The sequence below is a fragment of the Schistocerca americana genome, chromosome 1 (genome assembly GCF_021461395.2).
Source record: "Schistocerca americana isolate TAMUIC-IGC-003095 chromosome 1, iqSchAmer2.1, whole genome shotgun sequence".
Classification (NCBI taxonomy): domain Eukaryota; kingdom Metazoa; phylum Arthropoda; class Insecta; order Orthoptera; family Acrididae; genus Schistocerca; species Schistocerca americana.
Window position 1 is genome coordinate 705,912,523 of NC_060119.1, and position 22,071 is coordinate 705,934,593.

A 22,071-nucleotide genomic window follows, 5' to 3' on the forward strand; every position below is an offset into this window, starting at 1 on the left:
CTGTTATGCGGCCATTATTAACAATTTTTTCATTTCACAACTGCAGTGATATTGCAGTTTAAATGCAATATGGTTTCAGCAAGATAGGGTTCTGGCTATATGGCCCATAATTCAAATGCCTAATCTAATCCATATCAAATACTCTCACGATTTGGTGGTACCTGTGACTGACGAGGTCACTTGCTCTTTCAGTCCCCAATTTCTTTCTGAAAGGTCAGTTCAAGAACAGATTTTTCACAGTGACACAACAATAGTGAAGAGTTGAAAGCTACAATCCAGGAAGAGATAGTGGTCACTCCTCAAGAAATAATTGAGAACATAATGGGGAGATAATTCCTCAAGAAATGATTGAGAACATAATGGAGAACATCTGTGGACATCTTCAGCAGTGCTTCATATTTTTCACTTTTCAGTAATGGCAGTGTTTGTGTATATTGGTGTAAATATACATAAATCTGATAATAACCAAGTGAAAATATTCTACCTCCCACGGGCCAGCATTTATAATTTCAATTAAAAATAATAAAGAATGCTGCACGGTATTAGAAGGAAATATGTGATGAATCCAAGAAAATAAAAGTTTGCTTAGAAAATCTCATAAATTCATTATCTATGGCTCTGGAAACATCCAGATATTTGTTTTGCTGAAATTGCAATAAGGAATATTTGAGTTTAATACTATTTTGGAACCACCAGCAAAATTTTGTCGTATGGAATTTAATATTTCACTGTCAACAATCTTGTATATGCATGCAAAATTTGTTTGTTCAAATGTTTGGCGGTTAAATATATATTGATCAAGAATTTTGAACTATGAAGGCACAGTAATATTAAGCTAATGAAGCTTGTAAAAGAGCAGAAGTACAGTGCAGTGTCTCTGTCAGGTCAAAGAGGATGCAGTACAAAAACATTTGAGAACTTCTCAGTTAAAAGTAACAAAATTGTAATTCTTAGGAATTCCAGCTATGTTAAATCTCTGAATGCACATTACTTTTTTCAGCCTTTTTTGTGTTTGCTAATCCACCACCTGCTGCGAAAAACCAGCATTTATTTTTTCTTGTGCCATTGTCTGCTGACACCTGGCAACAAATTTTTTTGTCATTGTGGTCCACTTCCAAACATCAAAGACAGGACATCACACATGTTACAAGCTTAAGATTTTATTACCAAATATATTAACAAATTATATCACCTTCTTTGACACATTTCATGCACTTACAGAAAGTTTGTGGTATTTATTTTAGGCAAATGGTGAGCTCCTCCAAGAACGTGGTAGTGAAGTAGGTGTTACAACAAAGAGGAAAAGAAGATGTGGCTGGCTGGACCTGCCACTTTTACGATATACCACTTTAGTTAATGGCTATAGTTTGTAAGTAAGAGAAAATTTTTATTAATATTCATATTCTGTTGTCATGATATTTGTTTGTTGCTTATCAGTTGGTCATATTAAACATAATTGTACTGCAGCACAAGATTGATCTGTTGCATTATCTGTTGTGAAGTATATAGTTTGTGCTGCAAATGAAAATAGATTTTTATGTTCCTTCTGTGATTCTGTAACATGTTGGAAATGACATCTTTGACACGTGAAATAGCTTTCAAATTTCATAATCTCCTGATAACAACTGCTTAGGCCACGTGAAACATCCTTGCAATGTTTCATAACTGATGCGACACAAGTGTCAGCTGTGTTGTGATACCATTATAGCTTGTCAGATTATGGGATATCAAAAATGAGCTACTCAGAGTTGTATGTAATAGAGTTTACTAAAAATAACCTGCTGTGAAGGCAGCTGTGCAACAGTTAGTTTGTTGATAGCTTGAAAGATATTGGCTCTCTAGTATGGCTGTCTAGATAAAAATCATTTTTTAATATTGTTCAGAATTAACTTAGGGTAAAAATGCAATGAATGTTGGGTAGGTTATATAATGTAATTGTCTTTAAATATCATGATTGTTGGACTGTGTGTAATCCATCTCACACCAGAAAATATTTTTTCTATGGAATGCTTGGCTTAATTTCGCCATGGGACCCAAACTGTGTCATAAAAACACACACTATAGGGCAAAGTAACCACCTATATAGCACAGTGCATTGGTGGTAATAATGGATATGTTAAATTACTGAACTTACTTACCAAAACTAGATCCTAATCTGTCTTGTCTGGAGTCTGTTTAGTAAAATTTGTCTGCGTATACCAGGCAGGGCAACTTTTGGTGATTGATGGTTGCTGCTTTATATGTGTTATGGCATCCCAATTTCAAGTATGCTAGCATAACTAAGCATTATAGTGTTTAAAGGGGGGGGGGGGGGAAGTCTACTCTAAGAAAAAAAAATTGTAATAATTTTTGGTAAAATATATACATGCTGCCCTTTGGCCATCTAATGCACAGATTTATGTTCATCTATAATCCAGAAGGTACATGCTACCTGTATTATTCTGTTGTACTATGCTGCATATCAGAACTGCAAATTTTGTAATTTTGAATTCTGGACTGTGATATGTTCATGCCAATTCTTAATCAACATTTGGTTTGTTCTTTTCTCTAGATAACGAACTAAAAGAGAAAGCAAATAAAGAAAATATATTGAATCCTTATATCTTCAGTTGAAAGTGATTGGAAGTCCTGGTATGCTGCATGTTGATTAGATCAGTGGGTTAAGGCATTGGGGGTGTCATATGCTTATTGCAATGACTATTTTATATTAATTTGTGGAGCAGCACTGTCACATACTGTAGTCATCACATTGCATGCAACAGGGATCAGACAGATCCTAGCAACCACTGGCTCACACACATAAGTAGCAGTACATCATTTTGGTAGCATCCACTGAATTACGTACAACAAAAGTTAGTGTTAAATATTGACAGCAATAAGCATTTCACATCCCGACTTGTGGCTTCTCATCCAGTTAACATCCATTATGCCAGGGTGTCTGGATATAGTGATGCCTGTTGGCTGAGGATGACACAGTGGTCGATCGGTACTGCTGGGCTTTCCAGGGCCTGTTTGGATGGAAGAGGAGGATGCCAGGGTGTAAAGTCCTTTTCAACTGAAAGCGTAGTGACACAATTGTACATATGAAGCAGTAACCACAAATTACCAAGTATTCACCTGACGAGGCCTACCTGCAATGGTAGCCAAAATGTTTGCAGTTTTTCTCGTATAATCATGTAGTCACACACCCAGAAGAATCATATTGAAATTACCACTGCATTATATTTACTTAAATTGCCATTTCTATGCACATCTCAACAATCTTTCTTAGTTCTTGCTCCCATATGCCTAGTCTAATTAAATATGTGAAATTGCAAACTAAAAATTATCAAAGCTTGCTTCAGAACTTTTTAGTATTTATTTTAACTTGGAATGTCTTTCTTTTGCAGAATATGTGTAACAAAATTAGATATACTCGATACATTACCAGAAATAAAGATTGCTGTAGCATACAAGAAGAAAGGCAAAGAGCTAAACTACTTCCCTTCAAGCATCAGCGAACTTGCTTCAGTAGAGGTGGGTAGAATCAACAATCGTGTAATCGTCTTCTATGTAAAGTAAATAAGAACAATACCTTTTTATGGATTATAAGATGCACTTTTTTCTGTGAAAGCGTACCTCTAAAATTCAGGTGTGTCTTACACTCGAAATTAATATATAAAGTCCAGTGTTTGATTTAAAAGTCCTACCATTCTTAAAAATAGTCATATGTTTGATGCTGCAGAGAATCTGAGTTTGGGGGGGGGGGGGGGGATTCACGAGCTTGCTAACACAGTCTCTCCCACCCCACCGTCATAAACCCAGGACACAGTCTAGCCTGTGGTGCATCATTGCAGTTTGCAGTGTCAGTGAACTTGAATTGAAAGTGATTTGTGTGACCAGTAACAGTACATAAATTTTGTTAGTAGCTACTTTCATAATGGAAAAAAAGGTATTCATATGATGTGGGCTATAAATTGAAAGTAATGACATATGCAGAACAATGTGGAAACACAGCAGCTGAGCAGAATTTCAGCCCTCCAACAGAAAAATCCATTTGCAGTTGGTGGGCTTGTAAAGAAGAACTGAAAAAAATCAGGAAGACTAAATGTGCAAATAGAGGACTGAATGCAAAGTGACTAAAACTTGATGACGGCATACCGAAAGGGATTGAGGGACACTGTCAAAATGGCATTGGAATTAATACAAAAATTATTCAGATACACACTCGTAAACTATACCTACAGTGAAGCTTAACAGACTTTAAGAATGGAGTTGGTTGGTGCTACAGGCTTACAAAGCATCATGGACCTTGCATGTGAACCAAACCCAAAACATCTCAGGAAATGCCACAAGAATATGAAGAGAAAATATGTTTCCATCACTTTGTTATTCAACATTCAAAAGAAGACCAGTGCAGAACTAAGCCAAATAGTGAATATGGATGAAACTCGTCTGACATTTGATGTGCCAAGTAACAGAACTGTGTAATTAGAAAAATAAGTGTACATGAAAAAATGCACTACACTGTTGTTCTTCCCTGTTGTGCTTGGTCTAAACTTAATCCAGTGTTCATTTTCAAGTGCAAAACAATGCCAGAGTCTTCTGAAATACTGCCAGCTCTTGTTGCTCATGTACATGACAAAGGTTGGGTGGATGAGGCTGGTATGAAATTATGCATTAACAGAGTGTGGGAGAGGGGGAAAGGTGCTTTATTGGAGAATAATTCTCTTGTGCTAGATCGGTTTAGAGGTCATTTGAAAAAGTCTTTGAACGATAAATTGAGACAGGTAAATACAGAGCTTTCTGTTATTGTGGGAGGACTTACTCCACAAGTGCAACCTCTTGATGTCTCAATAAATAAACCGTTGGAAGTGTATATGAGAGAGGTATAGGGAGCTTTAAAATGACCTCCATACAAACAAGTGTGTCAGAATATAAAACTGTCATGGTCTAGAGTGAGAGAAGACATTATTGTTAAACCTTTCAAGAAGTGTAGCATAAGTAACACTCTTGATGGCAGTGAAGACCATCTCATACATGAAGAGGACAACGATGACGACGAATAGGGGGAGGAGGAGGAGGAAAAGAAGTAGTTCTGATGATTTTCAGGAATTTTTTATCTGGCCTTGCGATCTAGTAATAAAATGGTAAAAATCTGTTTAAAAAAGTTACTTGAAAATTAAGGTCCGACTTGTAGTCTGGAAAATGCATATGGAAAACATTCAGCCAAAAACGTGATCATATCTTTGAGATTTGCAGCAGTGCCATTATTGATAGATATTGATACAGCAGTCATGTTCCACAATACTTGTTTAAAATTGTCAGTTCCAGAAAAAAATTCTTTAAATTGCCATTGTTTTTCATTATTTGCTTTCATATTATTACTTTCCATTTATCTCAATTGATAGTACACAAGCACTGGAGTGATTAAAAATAACCATTCATTGTACGAAGGCAACATTGAGCAGTGGATGAAGGTGGTGGTGGTTCTGAAATAGGTGATAAAATTAACATAGAAGCGACAAATTTTCCGTTTGAAAGTTGCTTCAGTGAAGACCACAGAGCAGTTCCTAATTTTAATCACCGAGATGTGAAAATGATAAAGATATACAGTTATACTATGCAAACCATTGTGAAGTGCATGACAGAGGGTGCCTTGTTTAGGATTCTTCCCATTCCATTCACATGTGGAAATTGGGAACAATGATGCTTAAACACCTCTGTGCAGACTGTCATTAGTCTGTTATATCTGTGATCCATTCGAGGGCAGTACATAGTGGGTTATGGTACATTCCTAGATTCTGCATTTACACTGGTTCTTGAAAGTGCTGTAGAACTTCGTAGAGACTAAAATCTCCTCTGTTGGAATTAACACAGATACTGCAAACACTGATGATGTGATAAGCAGGCTTGTCTGTTCATTCTTGATATCTAGAAGGCCGTATACTTCAGAGCTCAGGTTGATGCCACATATTTTTCCCCCCTCCCCCATATGCATTTGGTAGAGTTCTGCATGATTACAGATTATTGAAAGATGTATGCTATTTGATTGATGATGTCTTTGCTAACGAACCCAGTACAATCTCTTCAAAAAGGAGATACTATCAGAAGCAAAAGTAGTGTCCCCTGTACTTGAATGACTGATAGCACCTTTTGTTTTCCCAATACATATAAACAATGTGACAGGCAGCGTTAAGGCTCACTGAGACTGCCCAACAGTACAGTGGTATACGGGGAAGTCTCATTGTTAACAAATTTTTACATAAGGAAAACTCGGATATGATCACCATTCGGTGCAAAGAGTTCTTATTACAGGGCAGCTGCAACTGTACAAGTCCATGTTAAAAATGAAGAAAACTGCTGGACAGTTGCTTAATCCACAGTTTGTAATTGGGTTCATGACGGGTCTCGGAACAATTACAGTTCCATCATCTGATGTAAATAATAAAAATCACTTAATCATCTGAGGTCATCCTGACCCAATACTGTTACCCAGTGCCACGGAACACAACTTGTACGTAGGAATGGGTGATATGGAATTTTTGTCCCTTTTCCTCTTTTGACACAGACAGAACCTTCGGTTCCATGACAGCATTGGGATGAGGATGACCTCAGATGATTAAGCGATTTTAGTTTGTACACCAGATGATGGAACTGTAACTGTTCCGAAACCGATTGTGTGCCCAATAAAAGATTGTGGATTAAACAGCTATCCTGCAGTTTTCTTCATTTTTTAAAATGCACTTGGTACGAAGGTTGACAGTCGGCCCTGTACATAAATAAATGTTGTGTAATGTAAGTAAATAGACAAAAAGACCACACATTATATGATTACACAGTTGGTGCTCAGTCTCTGAAATCGGCCACAGTTTTCAAGTACCTGAGAGTACATGTTCAGAGAGATTAAAACCAGAATGGCCATATGAGTGTATCATATGGGGAGGGCAGACACTACATTGTTTATTGCTGGAATCTCAAAGAAGTGCATTTCACCCACAAAGGAGGGTGCTTACAAACCCTCATCGAACCAGATCTTGAGTATTGTCTGTCACTTTTCACCAGTTGCTGATTTTGTTCCACAAGTATTTTCTTATGCACTATATTTCATGACAGTTTCCATCTTGCTGCTGAAACATTCAGTATGATATTGTAATAAGAACTAGTCAGTTTTATCCTTTTCCAAATTGACGACCACCTGGGAGGCCAGACCCATTGCATTTACCATTCCAAGTAACAAATGATTTTTCTTCTGCTGTGCACATTTGTCTTCACCAACACACTGTTCAGATTGTAGTTTTGTCTGTAAGATACACTGCAGAATCCAGATTTGATATTTGATCTACAGTCACTCATTGATACCAGAATTTCTCTGGATTATGTGTAAAGTTTTCGAAAAACACATTTAGAATGTTTCTTCCATGAGAATTTTTGGTGGGAACTTAATTAGTATTGTACCAATTGTGCATTCAGATCCTCCTCCTGTACAACTTCGGATGTTAACATACCCAACTGTGAGAGATGCCTACTATCTCAGCTGCCTTGTAAATTTTATTAGTACATTTTTCTATTACAAAACTGTGGATTTCTCCAGAAGAAACTGTGTTTGCAAATGTTAATTTCTTGTATGACCACATTTAAATTAATTTGTTGAGTAATAAGTGCCAAAATGGCACAGAGACCCATGTACTTACCTCACCTCAATTTGAATCTATGCCACAGTACATTTTTAAAAAAATAAATATGTGATGTCACCCCATCATACTCATCTTCACCCATTCCTACAAACTTTGTGATGTAGTCAATGATGAGGTGGATAATACTTATGTCATTTACATGTAATTGTCAGTTATGTTTAGAAAGCAGTTAGTGACAGTGTGATGTTTTGGGACTAATTAACAAAGGCTTGGGTTTAATCCCTGTCTCACAATTTTCATCTATCTGTAGACTTATGATCATGTGTTGCAGGCTTTCTGTTAAATTGGTGTTTACTGCAAGTTTGTTATGTCATACGAGTGCACTGATAGTTTTCTGGTTGTTAGCATTAACTGCTTGCTCATATATATTCCACAAGATACACAGAGATCTGATAAAAAGATAATTAATAATTAGCCAGTATCATAGTGATTTCTTTTTTTAAATTTCCTCACATAAATTGTTTGCCCTCCCTATTTCATTTGAAGTGAAGCAATAGTAATTTATTGGGGTAGGTCAGAACAAAGCTTGGCCCAATTTTGAATCTCATATCCTCAACTTATGCAGGTCGAGTATGAAACTCTTCCAGGATGGCAAAAGAGTATTGAAGATGTCCGAGAATATGATAAATTGCCACTAAATGCCAAGAGGTATATTGAAAGAATTGAAGAGTGTCTTGGAGTTCCAAGTAAGTACATATTTATTCAAGAATAACTATTGTTGTTGGTATCTTTGTATATTTTTACTTGTTAAACTACTCATAAATAAATTAGAGATACTTGTCTGTTCCAGCTGTGTGAATAATTTGATTTCCGTTATGATGAAAGCAATGGTTTATTGCTTCACACTTGTAGATGGTAATCTTTTTATTCCATTGGTCAAAAAATGTAATGTTAGTTGACACAAAGTATTGAATGTATGAAGTCCTATGTAACAAGTTAATGAAAACTGCACGAGATCATTATAGTGTCATGTTTTCTTAAACTGTGTTAGACAGGAAGTCAACCCTGAAAAGATAGCAATTTTATATTTAAGTAAATTTAAAATCGGCAGATAGTGGTTAAAGTAAATCTGTCACCATAAGACATGATTAAAGTTTCGTAAGGAAAGCCAACAAAATTGAAAAAGTCCAGATTGATCTTCCATTGCAGCATTTTAGCAGATAGCACAGTATAATCTAAATGTCAAAAGGTAACATGGAATGAAAGTAAAGGAGAAAGGTGTTGGAAGTAGCACAGAAGTAAATGAAACACTGAATTGTAAGTATATTGTAAGTAAGGTTCCAGTATCACTGCTCAAAACATTTATTGTTTGTTATGTCATCCTTTCAGAAGATTTCTAGTTGTCTTGACACATATGTAACGTCGGTGTGCCTGTATCTGGCGACTGTTCTCGTTACATTTACATGAAATTCTAAAATACTGATTTCATGTTGATTTTGTGCTGTTTCATGCAGTGTGGCATAATATCTTGATATAATGTAATATTTCCTGTAATTTCTGACAGCTTACACCATAGATGTTTTATGTTTACACTGTAGACGTACTTGAAAATGAAAGTTTTCTGGAACAGCTGTTGCAATAATCAATAAATGATTTAAGCAGTGATACTGGAAACTTACTTACAATGTTCTTTCAAGACATATTTCACTGCAGGCCCAATTATCAAGAAACTAGAAACATAGAATACCAAAAGACAGATTCTTCAGGGTAATATTAAAAAATTATGTGGAATTATCAATTTCATAGTTGACTAGCATTTGTACTTAACTGTTGGCAGCTGCCACTATTCTCTCTGTTGTATCATTCCACTTCGTCCTAGTGACATACATTACATTATAATTTAATACAACTTTTGAACAAATCTGCCAACATTAACAAAAAGGTTTTTCTAATAAATTGCATTCAGACTTGGATCAAAAGGTTATAAAAATATATACAATGGTCACACCAAAAGAAATGCACACTATTTTTTTTAAAAAATCCATCTTTTATTCTACATGTTTGAAAGTTTTACAGTGTGTAGATACATCCTTTAGGAACAATATTTTCATTTCTCCACATAATTTCCATCCCTCTCAACTGCCTTAAGCCATCTTGGAATCAGTGCCTGTATACCCACATGGTAAAATTCTGGACCAGCCTGTTGGAGCCACTGTTTGGCAGCGTGCACAAGGGAGTTATCATCTTCAAACCTTCTTCCACGAAGAGTCTTTCAGTTTCCCGAAGAGATGATAGTCACATGGAGCCAGGTCAGGACTGTAAGGCAGGTGTTTCAGTATTGTCCATCAGAGTTTTGTGATCGCTTCCTTAGTATTTTGACTGAGATGTGGCCGTTCATTGTCGCGCAACAGCAAAACATCCTGCTTTTGCCGATGTGGTCAAGCACTACTCAGTCGAGCTTGAAGTTTCTTCAGTGTCGTCACATATGCATTAGAATTTATGGTGGTTCCATTTGGCATGATATCCACAAGCAAGAGTCGTTCTGAATCCAAAAACACTGTAGCCATAACTTTTTCGGCAGAAGGTGTGGTTTTGAATTTTTTTTCCTTGGGCGAATTTTCATGATTCCACTCCATTGATTGCCCCTTCGTCTCTTCCCTGTCCGGTCCTTCCCCCGTGTCCAGTCCTTCCCATGCAGCAGGCCTGGTTTCAGTTCCCAGCCATGTTGGGATTTTCTCCGCTCGTGGACTGGGTGTTGTGTTGCCCCCCCCCCCCCCCCCCCGGATGGGGCCTCCTGGCCATCGATGCCATACGCTCATTTTCACTTTGAAAATAACTTAATTCTTCCTCTTAAGGCTCTATATTCAGTAATTCCTATCCGGGATTGTGTTAACATATTGAAACGACCCAGTAGTGCCCTGTTGACCACTTGTGTGGCTTGGAACAAATCTTTTAAACAGTTGGAAAATGGAAGAGATGTAATAATAAAATCTCACTCTCAGAGAAAAGTATTAATTTAACAGTTTTTTATATTTGGTAAATAGAAATTGCAGTTCTTGCAGTGTGTTGATAGACTTGAATGTGTTGTTTAAACATCATGACAGCATCACAAATAACTTACCATGTAGTAGATTATGCTTATCGGAAAATCTAACAGAAAATGATCTTTACTTTGTTTGAAAGTTTCAAGTCTGTATTTATTTCGTATATGTGTGTTTTCTCATCCTAAATTTTGAATTAGCCTCTGACATCAGAAAATCAAGATTGTGTATGTATGTTGAACATTGGGTTAAAACGAAATTAATTTAATCCATATTACCACTTAGATGTATTAATTTACTCTGTAATACTTAAGAATTTGTAATAGCTTAATAACAATATACAGATGTCAGTTTATTAATATATTTTTAAGGACATAACAGTGATTGACCTAGTCTCATTTTTCTCTGAAATAGTAAGTACATCACATTGTGCAGAATCCTGTATTGATATGATATTGCTCTCCAGTGTAAATGTATACAAATCACTTGTTCTTGGTGTATTTATAAACAATATGTTTTTGTTTTGCAGTTAAGTGGATTGGCGTTGGCAAAGGAAGAGAATCCATCATCAATGTCTTCTAGTAACCATCAGTGAAGTGATCACATATTGCGGAACATTATCTTTCTTCATATTAACTGTAGTATGGCTCCCACCTTCTCTAGGTCTAGTCAGGACAGAAGTTCTTTGCACATAAACTGCATCAGTCACATAAAATATGCCAAAAGTGTTCTGTTGTCTTCTTTTCTGTTATGTTGAAGATACTACAGAGTCCTTATTTCAGTATTCGTGTATGTTATGTGACCAGTTTTAAAAATCTGTTATGGTGGAAATAGTACCTTTTTAAAATGTAAATGGAGCAATTTTTATCTTTTGGAATCTCACTTTATTGCAGCAGCTCACAGATGTTTGTCTTTTGAAACGTGGTGACTGGGTGCTTATTATTCTTTTAATAGTTCATATTCGCACAAACTGAGGCAGATGATAGGCTCAATCTTTAACACAAATTTTACTGTAGGAAGAACTTATTCAGCAAAGGTGTGCATATTTGTGTTACTTCACAATCTGTGATAATACAGACCAGCAACATAAATTCATCATACAGTAGGACTTAACTTTTGAATATTGTCGAATTTCATCAAGTACTTATGCAGTTGATTTCTGAAAGAGGGAAGAGACTGTAGATTATGATTAAAATGTTTATTGTAATTGTGATCCACGAGAGCAGCATCTTGTATGCATGTAGCTTTGGTCACGACTGTATTTTTATTCTGCTCCATAGCTCTAATACAATTGTATATCATATTGTGCTGTGGACGTTAATGTTGAAGACACCAACAGACTGCAGATTTTGTAATGGCATAAAGAAGTGTGTTTGACACTAATCAGTCAGCACTAATTAATCCTAGAAAATCATTCCAAAAGAGCGAAAGTCACATGAGTGCAATCTCTCTTCACACTCTTTTTGAAATTATATCAGACATAATTAATTTTGCGTTATCAATTCAAATAATTTGCTTCCATATTTTATGAATTATTTTGGATGTCTGTCACTTATTTGGTATTTATTAGTGATTGAAATTAATGTTCGCTTGTAGTCGCCTTTCTGTGTAATCTTTAGTATTTGGCGTGTCTTATCAAGTGAGTAGTAAAAATGTAGAATATTTGTAAACCAGTGTAAGACATCATTAACCTGTTGTCTTTTTTGAATATGTTTCTCCTTTAAGGCAGAAACCAAAAAACAGTTTTTCTTGTCATTGTTAAAGATTGCAAACAACCCACATGGGAAAAATCATTTAAAATTTGATTGTAAATTGGAGCTCTTTATAATCGTCATTCACGTTTACAGTTCTAAAAAGTCTATCTTTAACATAATGCTGTTCGGTCACTTTCGAATGAAGTGAGCTGAAAACATTGGGTGAAACCAGTGTGGACACTACTTGACTAGTGTCCTGTTAATGTAAATGTGGTTTGCTTGAAACAGTGTGCAAGACACACAGATATATTCTCTGTTCAGTGAACATAAATCAAGTTCCTAATATACCTTTCTGTGCTTAATACCCTGACATGACATAAAGGAAGTTATAAATGTCATGAATGTGTGCATTCAGCTGCAAAATTTCATAAATTGTTATAACTCAGAAAGCAGGAAGAGAAGTTCAGTTAAATAATGAATCATGAAGATTTATGCTAACACAGAAATGAAATTTTCTGTGTTAATAGTAGTCTTATTTATATATGCAAGTAATGTTATCAAAAGACAGCCTTAAATATCTGACACCTACTTGATTGATACATCAGCGAATGAAAGGTGCTATTAGCTGTATGAGGTGTATATCTGAAATGAACCTTTTGGATCCTGTGTTAAGGCACAGGTGTTGAAATTTAAGATTTTTAGAGCTTGCTTTGTTACATTGTATAATTGTCATTTACATTTTAATTTTTGCACAGTTTGTTAGATTGATCTCTATTGCCCAGTATTAGGTTAAAAAAGAATTTGTGGTTGAAACAATGCAACAAATCTCTCAGATGAATTCTGAGTATCTTTAGAGTAGAAAATCTAATAAGGGTGCTATTAACATAGTACCTTATATACTACTTAAAATGTGAAATTGCTGTTACATGTATTTAAAATAGAAGCTTCTTTTAGAGATAAAATTTAAAGGCTGTGTTGTCATGATATAGTCCAGTTAAGTGGAGAGCATTTGAATTAAATGACTTTTGGACTTTGTAATGAAAGGAATGGTGTTACATTGTAAGATGGGGACCTTATCATACACATTTAGCAACATCATTCATCATGGAAAATGTCAGTGTTCCCCTTTCATTTCCATGTAGAAAGGAAATTTATTTAATCATCAGAACTTATTTTGATACTTATTTTTATTGTTGGAAGAAAATGATCACTTGTCTATGGTAAGAGACTGTGCCTCTCCTCAAAAACTGTGTTAAATCAAGATGTTAATATTCATGGAAGTATCAAAGCAATAAAATCTTTTCTGGTCTCTGAATAGTGACTGTTTTTTGTGTGTGTGTGTTGTGTGTGTGTGTGTGTGTGTGTGTGTGTGTGTGTGTGTGTGTGTGTGTGTGTGTTTTTACTTGAAGTTACATGCCTCTCTACTGCTCAGTACGATGACTGTGTTCATTCTAAGAATTTCTATTCTTATGAGATTATCCACTGGAAGTAAAAAGAAATGGAGATAGAAAGATGGGGAATTGAAATGTCTCTAAAAACTTAAAAGCGGTAGAGTGCTTGTCGTGATATAAAACGCCTGTTCAAAAAATTGCGGAACATTTGTAACTTCGCGCCAATGATGTGTTGGAGCGAAATGTGGTTGGCATTCCTGCACATGCCTATGTTCAATATGTAACTGCCAGAGGTTTCATTGTTGTATGTCTGTTAGTTATTGTTCGGTGCCATATTGAGTAGAATGTTGCACAGTTTGCAAATTTTGAGATGGCAGAGTTAGAGGAGCATTACATCTGCATTATATTTTGTGTGAAACTCAAGAAAACCTTTACAGAGACACACTAAATAATGCAGGACAGAAGTTAAAGATTACCCCTGTTCAGGACGCCCTTCAACATCTACCAACAACTTTAAAGGATTAGTTCATCATGAATTTGTGCCACGGGGACAAACTGGTAATTGATGGTACTGTCAGGACGTGTTGTGATGCCTGTGACAATATGAGGAGGAAACGGCTTGAAATTTTGCGAGACAATTCATGGCGGCTCTTGCATCACGATACTGCATCCACACATTCATCCCTGTTGGTGCATGATAGTTGCACAAAAAATGAAATCACAGTGCTGCCTCATCCTCTGAACTCTCCAGACTTGGCCCCTGCAGACTATTTTTTTTTTTTTATTTAGAAAGTTGAAAACCCACTGACAGCACGAAGATTTGCAAAAACAGATGAGACAAAATTAGCAGATGGTGCTTTGCATGATCCAGCAAGAAGCGTACCACGACTACTTCCAGGAGTGGAAACGGCATTGGGACCAATGTATCAGATGTGGAGGAGAGTATTTTGGAGAAGACCATTCACAATAAGTAAAAGGTGTCAAAAATTTTGTGGACAAAGTTCTGGAATTTCTTGAACAGACTTCATAAATGTGAAGTATGTAAAATTAGAAGTAAGTTATGTCCAATGTAAAAGACAATGTGGATACAAAGTCTTGAAATTTAAGTCACTTGAAAATTAAGATAAGTTATATGCACCACTCAGATTTAAAAGTTGGCATAATTAGCATCCCACTATTCCTTTCCTCTTAAAATAAAAACACTGACATTCTAATCTGAGCAAGGAGTATGTACTGTGAGACTAAAACACTAATAGCTGTCATGACTAAAAAAAATAAAACACTGTGCTCACTAAATGGAAAAGGTAATTTTTATGAAGATAGGTTTAGTCATCAAACTCTGGTGCTGCACTTTCTAATTTTGAACTGAATCTTTTTCACAGTCTGAGAACATCCATTGAAAATTGACGATCAACAAGAAATATGCACATAATAATCTCGTATGGGACTGTTGTGATGCCTCTGGGATCGCATACTGAAGGCCCAGTTTTTGTTCTGCAAGAGAATTTTGTTGTCAGGATGATGTAACTTCTCATTTAGACCTCTTTCTTCGCCACCTACTTTATTGTGGGCATGGAACATTTTCACATTGTAAGGATGCAGGAGCCATTGACAGTATTTCCTTCTGCTTCATCTAACCTATTTGGCAGTGCATGCACCCTTCAGAATCCACTTTTGACTCCCCTTCGAAATTGATCATATTTGCCAGTCCATGAGGTAGCAGCCAGGTTCACTTGACCTCAATACAACTGTTTAGTCAAATAAATCATTAATTTTACCGTTGTTATTGTTCATTTGCTTAAAAGGCTAATACATTTGATTAAAATGCATTATCATGGTAAGTCGTCTTCTACAACTGCTACCGCATTTCACTCTTTTACAACTTCCTTCAGATATCCTGTTAAATTATTCTACAGGTGTCCTTGTACTCTTATTCCAACTCTGTACTGTGATACAGATCTACTCATGTCTGGTATCACCTTTCACTATTGATCTCCATCCTCTATGCCATTTTAAATAGTGCATTCATAGAGAAACAAAGATACATGCCCACTAACCTACTCAACTTAGTTGTGAATGGTATAATTCTACTGTTGTGGAATGTGAATAACTGCCACTGTTGTATTTGGCGCCATAGATCCACTAGATAAATTTTGCTGTAACTATCCTTAGTTGTCTGCGAGTATATTGGATGGCAGTTGATTCCAACTTTGCAGACAAGGATATCTTACTTCCTCCTCCACAGTCAATGCCAGCTCCTACCTGTGTTCCCTCATAAGCATTTCACATGCATCAGTCTCAGGTACAGAAGTCAGGACATAATCTTCACAACAATATCCCGGAATGTTGCATTCGCGGAAATATCAGTTTTGCTAGTGTATTGTTCGTCTGGAACAATGTCACCTTCAGTAGCAATTGATGTACAATGGCCAATCTTCGTTAAACAATTTAACACAGTCTGTTGTGTTACAGAATTCCAGGCAGCAACAAACATACTCAAAGTCTGTAAAATGCTGAGTTTCATCTCCTTCCTCTCAAAGAACAAAATTGACTTCCACACAGTTGCTACCCCGTATCTGGCATTAATAGTGTATTATGTCCAGGTCCAGAGGCTGGAGATAATTTTGCAGTTCAGAGGAAGGAACAGTAGTCTTACATTCCTCAGAAATCCTGTTTCCTTGTAATGTGTGGACATAGATCAATAATTAGTCCAATTCCTTTCTGCTGCACCCATCTTGGCACTTAAATGTATGAGAAACTGTAAAGATTTCTGATATCTCCAGGGTTTGCTGGTGTGCTCTGAGTACACAGTAGTGTTTCTGTTTTGGAAACATCTGGGAATTAATAGTGGAGGCACCTTTTCACTTCCACCATTAATTATGCACAGTGGTGTCCTAATCATTTCTTTACTCTTTTCCTCCATGGCATTTTTCTTCCTTAACGAAATATGTTTTGTGGGAAGTAAATTATAATAGACGCCAGTTTCATCATTGTTACAAATGTATGTTGGCTGATTGCTCTGTATCAGTGTATGTAATGTTCTTCCAATAATATACACCTATGACCAGAGCCTCACTACTACATTTACTCTTTGAAGTGAAAGATTATGATGTTTTTTTAAAACAATTCAACCAGCAGTTCGATACAGTAAAAGTTTCCATGTCCATCTTAAGAGTGATTTCACAAACTTGCTCTTGCAGTATGTTTCTGCTTATAGGAATGATTCTGATATTCAGTCTTTGGGATTAGATTAGAAGAGTATTTTCCACTGTGTTGAATGTAGAAATATGGATGTTCATCCTTTTTGAATTCCTAGGAATTGTTAGCTTCGGCTCTTAAGAATGCTTTCTTATTTCTGAACATGCCACACATGTAGACGGCACTAAATTGTATTTCTTTGCCATGTAGGAAACATTTACGCTAAAACTGCCATTGATGTAATGTATGCTGAACTGTGGCATTAAAGTTCTGCAGGCTGTAACTCCACAAGAGTAAAATTGATAACTGTGGTACTTCAGTAAACAAACTACTACACTTTTTGTGCTTTGTAGTTCGTAGACTCAGTGACTGTGATGTGACATCACGTGCTCAAGTTGCATGGAATAATTTTGATTCTTTCAACACATCTGCTTGTGTATTGCTACAAGGGATGTCGAATTATTGACTACAATCTACATGTGTGTCAACTGGTTGAATTGATTACCGTGTACTGCATCACATAACAAAAATACAACCTGTGTGAAATGAAATTAAAAATTCATTCGAACATGTTAGGAAGTACATAAAAATTGGATTTCAGTTTGCTAAATGTTTCATTTTTATTCCTTAAAAGTGGAATTTTTCTTAAAATGGGGTGAAATAACATTATTCTTGTGGGGAATTTTGTCAGGACAGACAGAAATTTTCATTAAAAATGGGATTTCCTTAAAAGTGGGTTTGTTAATTTGGGGTTTTACAGTAGCTGTCACAACTGTTACCACTTGGCCACTGGCTGTGAGCAGGCTTTGGCCTGATGACACAGATAGAAAGGAGAGGTTACTGCCTATCTACATAAAGCTGATGACCCTTTTGCTGCCTGTGTGTCTCAGCCTAGGCTGTCTAGCTGTGTACCCCCCCTCCCCTCCCCTTTCCTGCTTTCCATTGACAAAGCTGTTTTATAATACTACTGTTAAGGTCTTGAAAGGTCCTGTTAGAGCTCAGGTTACAGTTCTAGGCATGGCTGTATCTTAACCTGATGGTAATGCTTCTCATAACTTTATTGTTCAAGGATAATTTTCTTCTGTGTTTGGTGGTAGTGCTGATCACTCCTTAAGAGCCCTTTATTTCAGTTTCAGCTCCTCAGAAATGGGCTAGAGCAACAAGTCCTGTATACCAGTCTCATTGCTTCGTTGATAGGCTTTTTGGTAACCAACTTGTTCTCTGAAATTGATTATCACACAAAATATAACAGATGTTCAATAAACTTCAGTTCCAGTTATTTCTTGTTCTGAGTTAAATTTTGCCCACAATAACATCTTGATCTTGTAGTATTAATATGGGTGATCTGAAAAGTTGTCATTTAAACATGCCAAATATCTCCAGTAATTGTCATTCTTTGTCTTCAGCACACTCACCATGCGAAGGCGGTGTCTGTCTTTCTTGTTTTCTTTCTAATCACTGTAGATATACCAATCAAACTCTTAGTAATTGTCCCATGCATCCTGGAGTCTGAGTGATCTGCACTGCCTTTTTAACCTTTCCTAACCTATTTCTGTCTCTCCCCAGAGGCAGGATCTGATAGTTATAAAAGGTGGGATAGTGCTGTCACTTTTACTTGTATACCTCTGTTGGCAGTAACAAACATTTCAACTCATGAAGTAAGTACTGCCAGCAATTCTGTCTCATAATTTATTTTCTCGATTTAATTTTCCTTTGATACAATAAAATCTGTTGCTGGCATCCTGTTTTGTTATGTTTGTGCGGCATTTGCAATTTTTGTCGTTTGGGATTTTTTGTACTACTTCAGTAATCATTCTTTTGTATTCATATACTATTCTGCCTTTAGTGACCTTTCTCCCTACATTTAGTGATCCCTTTTCTTTGTTAGTTGTCTTTCTTTTTTATGACCTTATGTCTGTATCCAGTGACAATTTTTCTTTATTTGGCGAATTTTTAATTTGCAACTTTTTTCTTTGTGGTATACTTTTTTGATGTATTTTTGTTTGGTTATCTGTTTTCGTTATTGACTACCCATTTCCCTTGTTGAATAGTGTTTCCCTGTTCTGCAATAGCATAAATTTGTTGTGCATGAGTTAAGGTGTTTTTGAAACTTGCCAGCATATTACAATTGTGCCAGCCGGGACTTCAATATGAGACCTGTGCCTTTCATAAGCAAGTGCTCTACTTACCAAGCTATCAAAGTTGACTCATGACTGGGCCATGAGTCGTGATTGGGTAGCTCAGTCATTAGAACACATGCCTGTGAAAGGCAAAGGTCCCAGGATTGAATGTAACACTTTCTAGAAATAGCAAATGCTCACTGCTTCTGGTTTATTAGAAATGTATTTCAATAAATATCAAATTTATTTACAGTGCAGAAGTGACTTCTTTTATTGACATACTTCAACATCCACCAGATATGTGTAAGTGTTAATTCCCAGTACAGGCTGCAAACCTTAGTACTTAAAACAGAACAGGGTACAGTATTCTCTCTGTGTAACTCCACTCAAAAACTAAGTATGTTCTTGTTCCTTTTATCAAACAAAAGGCTGGTGAAATTAATTTTCACACCTATGGCATGAGATTATGTGCTTGAAATCCAGTGATTAAACTGATCATTTTATTCAAAAAAACCTCACTGACAGCCATAATAGTGGATTATTTTAGCTGTTTTACATCCCCGCAGGATCTGGGATCATCAGATTTCGTTCCATTTCCTTGCCATCTTATTTGCTTTTCAGTGATAATTTTACATTCGTGGCTATCTCCTGTTTCAGTTTACTGTCTGTTTTCTGCATAATCTTTCAGCAGCCATTTGTGCTCTTCATCTGTCAGCATTTCTATCACAACTTCAGATCAATTCCAAAGTGAATTACAGTATACTGCTAGAGCTTTTGGAGCAGGATGTAGGCTTTTAAAGGACAGGTGTGTAGCAGTAAGCCAAAGTGCACCTATGATACATAACTGACAGTGTCTCTCTAACATTGTCTTTCATTCTGAGATATTTCTGATCTTAACATTAATAATTCATTTCTGTTAGTATTGACTGCATGGCAATCATTCTGTTACTTAGTGTTGTTGGCAAGAAATAGAAAGCAAACATACCAAGCAATACACAAAAGAGATAATATGCTGTGTAGATTAATTATGTGATAGGCAATCAAAAGCTGGCACTGAGATGCTCGCCAGAACTTGGACCATACTTGGAAAGAACTATTACTGTATGGCAAAGAAGGTAAATGAAAAAAATGTACAATTAGATGAATAAAATTGACATGCTTATTCAAAGACAATAATTACATTGCAGTCACTGTGATTCCTGATGATCCTTTGGACATAAAAGAACCTTCAGCATGATTCTTAATAGGGTGTGTGATCTCCACAGACAGAAAAGCATGCTCTGCAACATACTCCAAAGTTGCTAACAAGGTTCGTAAGGAGTTCTTGTGGTGGACACTTCCAATCCTCTACCCACGTGGTTGACAGCTGCTGGATCGTTGCTGGTGTATGTGGATGTGCTGCAGTATGGCTCCAGCACATCCCACAAGTGCCTGCTGGGATTTTAGTCGAGGCAAGAGGCAGGGCTGTCCATTCGTCGAATATCCTTTCAGTCAAAGAGCTGCTCCACTTGCACCATTTGATGTGAACACATACTGTAATCCATCAGGATGAAGTTAGGATCAAATGTAACCCTGAAAAAGGTGCACTTGAGGCTGTTGTAAAGTGTCCTGTTAACATTCACAGGTGAGTATGTGTGTTCAGAGTTGGTCACTATGCTTATGCAACGTTATTCCTCCCCACACCTAAAACCTGGACCACTAAAAAAAATCATGTTCAACAAGCTTCCTGGATGTATCACGTGTATCCAACCCTCGCTATATGAAAATGTTAGTTAGACTTGGTTGTTACCTACTTTCAGCATTTGGCTAGGATATGGACTTGCTGTCCGCTAGATACGGTACTGTTTTCACTTGCTGCTCAAGAAACAGCTGTATTTTCAGGGAATGAGCCAAGGCCATATGGGTGTACCGAGAGCGTTGTTCATCTTTGAGTGCTTCTCAGTCACACATACAAACGTAGTTCTGCTGCACTACCAGTGAGTTATCCAACAGACTTTAAGAGTCTTTTTTTCACCAAGAAGTATCCACCTCCAGAAGTAGTGTGTCTTGTACATTTCCAGAAGACTTAGGAACTATCACTTTTTGTGATGTTACTTATAATCAGTCTTGATTGCAAAATTTTTTATTCATATGACCGGGTTCGGTTCATTCAGAACGATCTTCAGATCTGTAACAATAATGATACTAATTTACTATTTTCCGGAAGCAAATCTTTTTCATCGTATTTAATCAACATCAAATGTACCAGAACGTACCTGATATTTCAGTTACAGGAGCAACCCGTCCAAATCAATGAGCGCTCTTGTCACCTACCACAATACAAATGGGCATATTTTACTTAGATGGTATACAGGCTACTAAGAGTGCCACTAAACCAACAGGAAGTAGAAAAGGAGCTAAGTATTTTAAAACAAGTGGCCGTAGCGAACAGATATACGTGTAAGCAAGTGATGAATATTTATAGGAAGATAAAGAAGAGGCAAATGAAACAAATAGAAGGAAGTCAAGTCGCAGTTAAGAGGAACAATAAGAAAAATATGTGGCTCTCACTTACAATGGAAGAACTACAGATAAAATTGAAAGATGCTTTCGTAAATCTGACGTTAAAATAGAGTTCCGAACAAATAACACGTAAAATTGAAGCTCCGTCACAGAATATGTAATACTAGGAAAAAATTTCAGGATTCAGGTGTATATAAGATCAAATGTAATGACTGCTGTAAACAATATATAGGGCAGACTGGTAGGAACCTTGAAACCAGATTCAGGGAGCACACCTACTCTCAAAACAGAACAGCTTTTGGGGCGCATATGGCTGCGTCAAAGCACTCAGTCACGGACATTGAACACAATTTAGACATCCTGCATAGAGCTCATAAGGGACGGTTTCTTAATATTTTGGAAGAAATTGAAATATACGCCCACAAAAATAAAGATCCAGATTTAATCCTCAACGAGCAAATCAAATTCAATCATAACACCTATTTTAGCATTTATGACAACTTACTAAG

At 36.5% G+C, this 22,071-nt stretch overlaps 1 protein-coding gene across 1 annotated transcript in view; it reads left to right on the top strand.

Annotated features, from left to right (window-relative positions):
• LOC124609813 (adenylosuccinate synthetase) overlaps window positions 1–13,666 on the top strand; it is a 59,911-nt gene extending 46,245 nt beyond the window's left edge. The window contains exons 8-11 of the mRNA XM_047140104.1: window positions 1,245–1,369; window positions 3,390–3,516; window positions 8,242–8,362; window positions 11,187–13,666. Coding sequence (XP_046996060.1) covers window positions 1,245–1,369; window positions 3,390–3,516; window positions 8,242–8,362; window positions 11,187–11,239 — 426 coding nt within the window. The 3' untranslated portion in view covers window positions 11,240–13,666. The remainder of the gene's footprint in view (window positions 1–1,244; window positions 1,370–3,389; window positions 3,517–8,241; window positions 8,363–11,186) is intronic.
• Window positions 13,667–22,071: the final 8,405 nt, after the last annotated feature.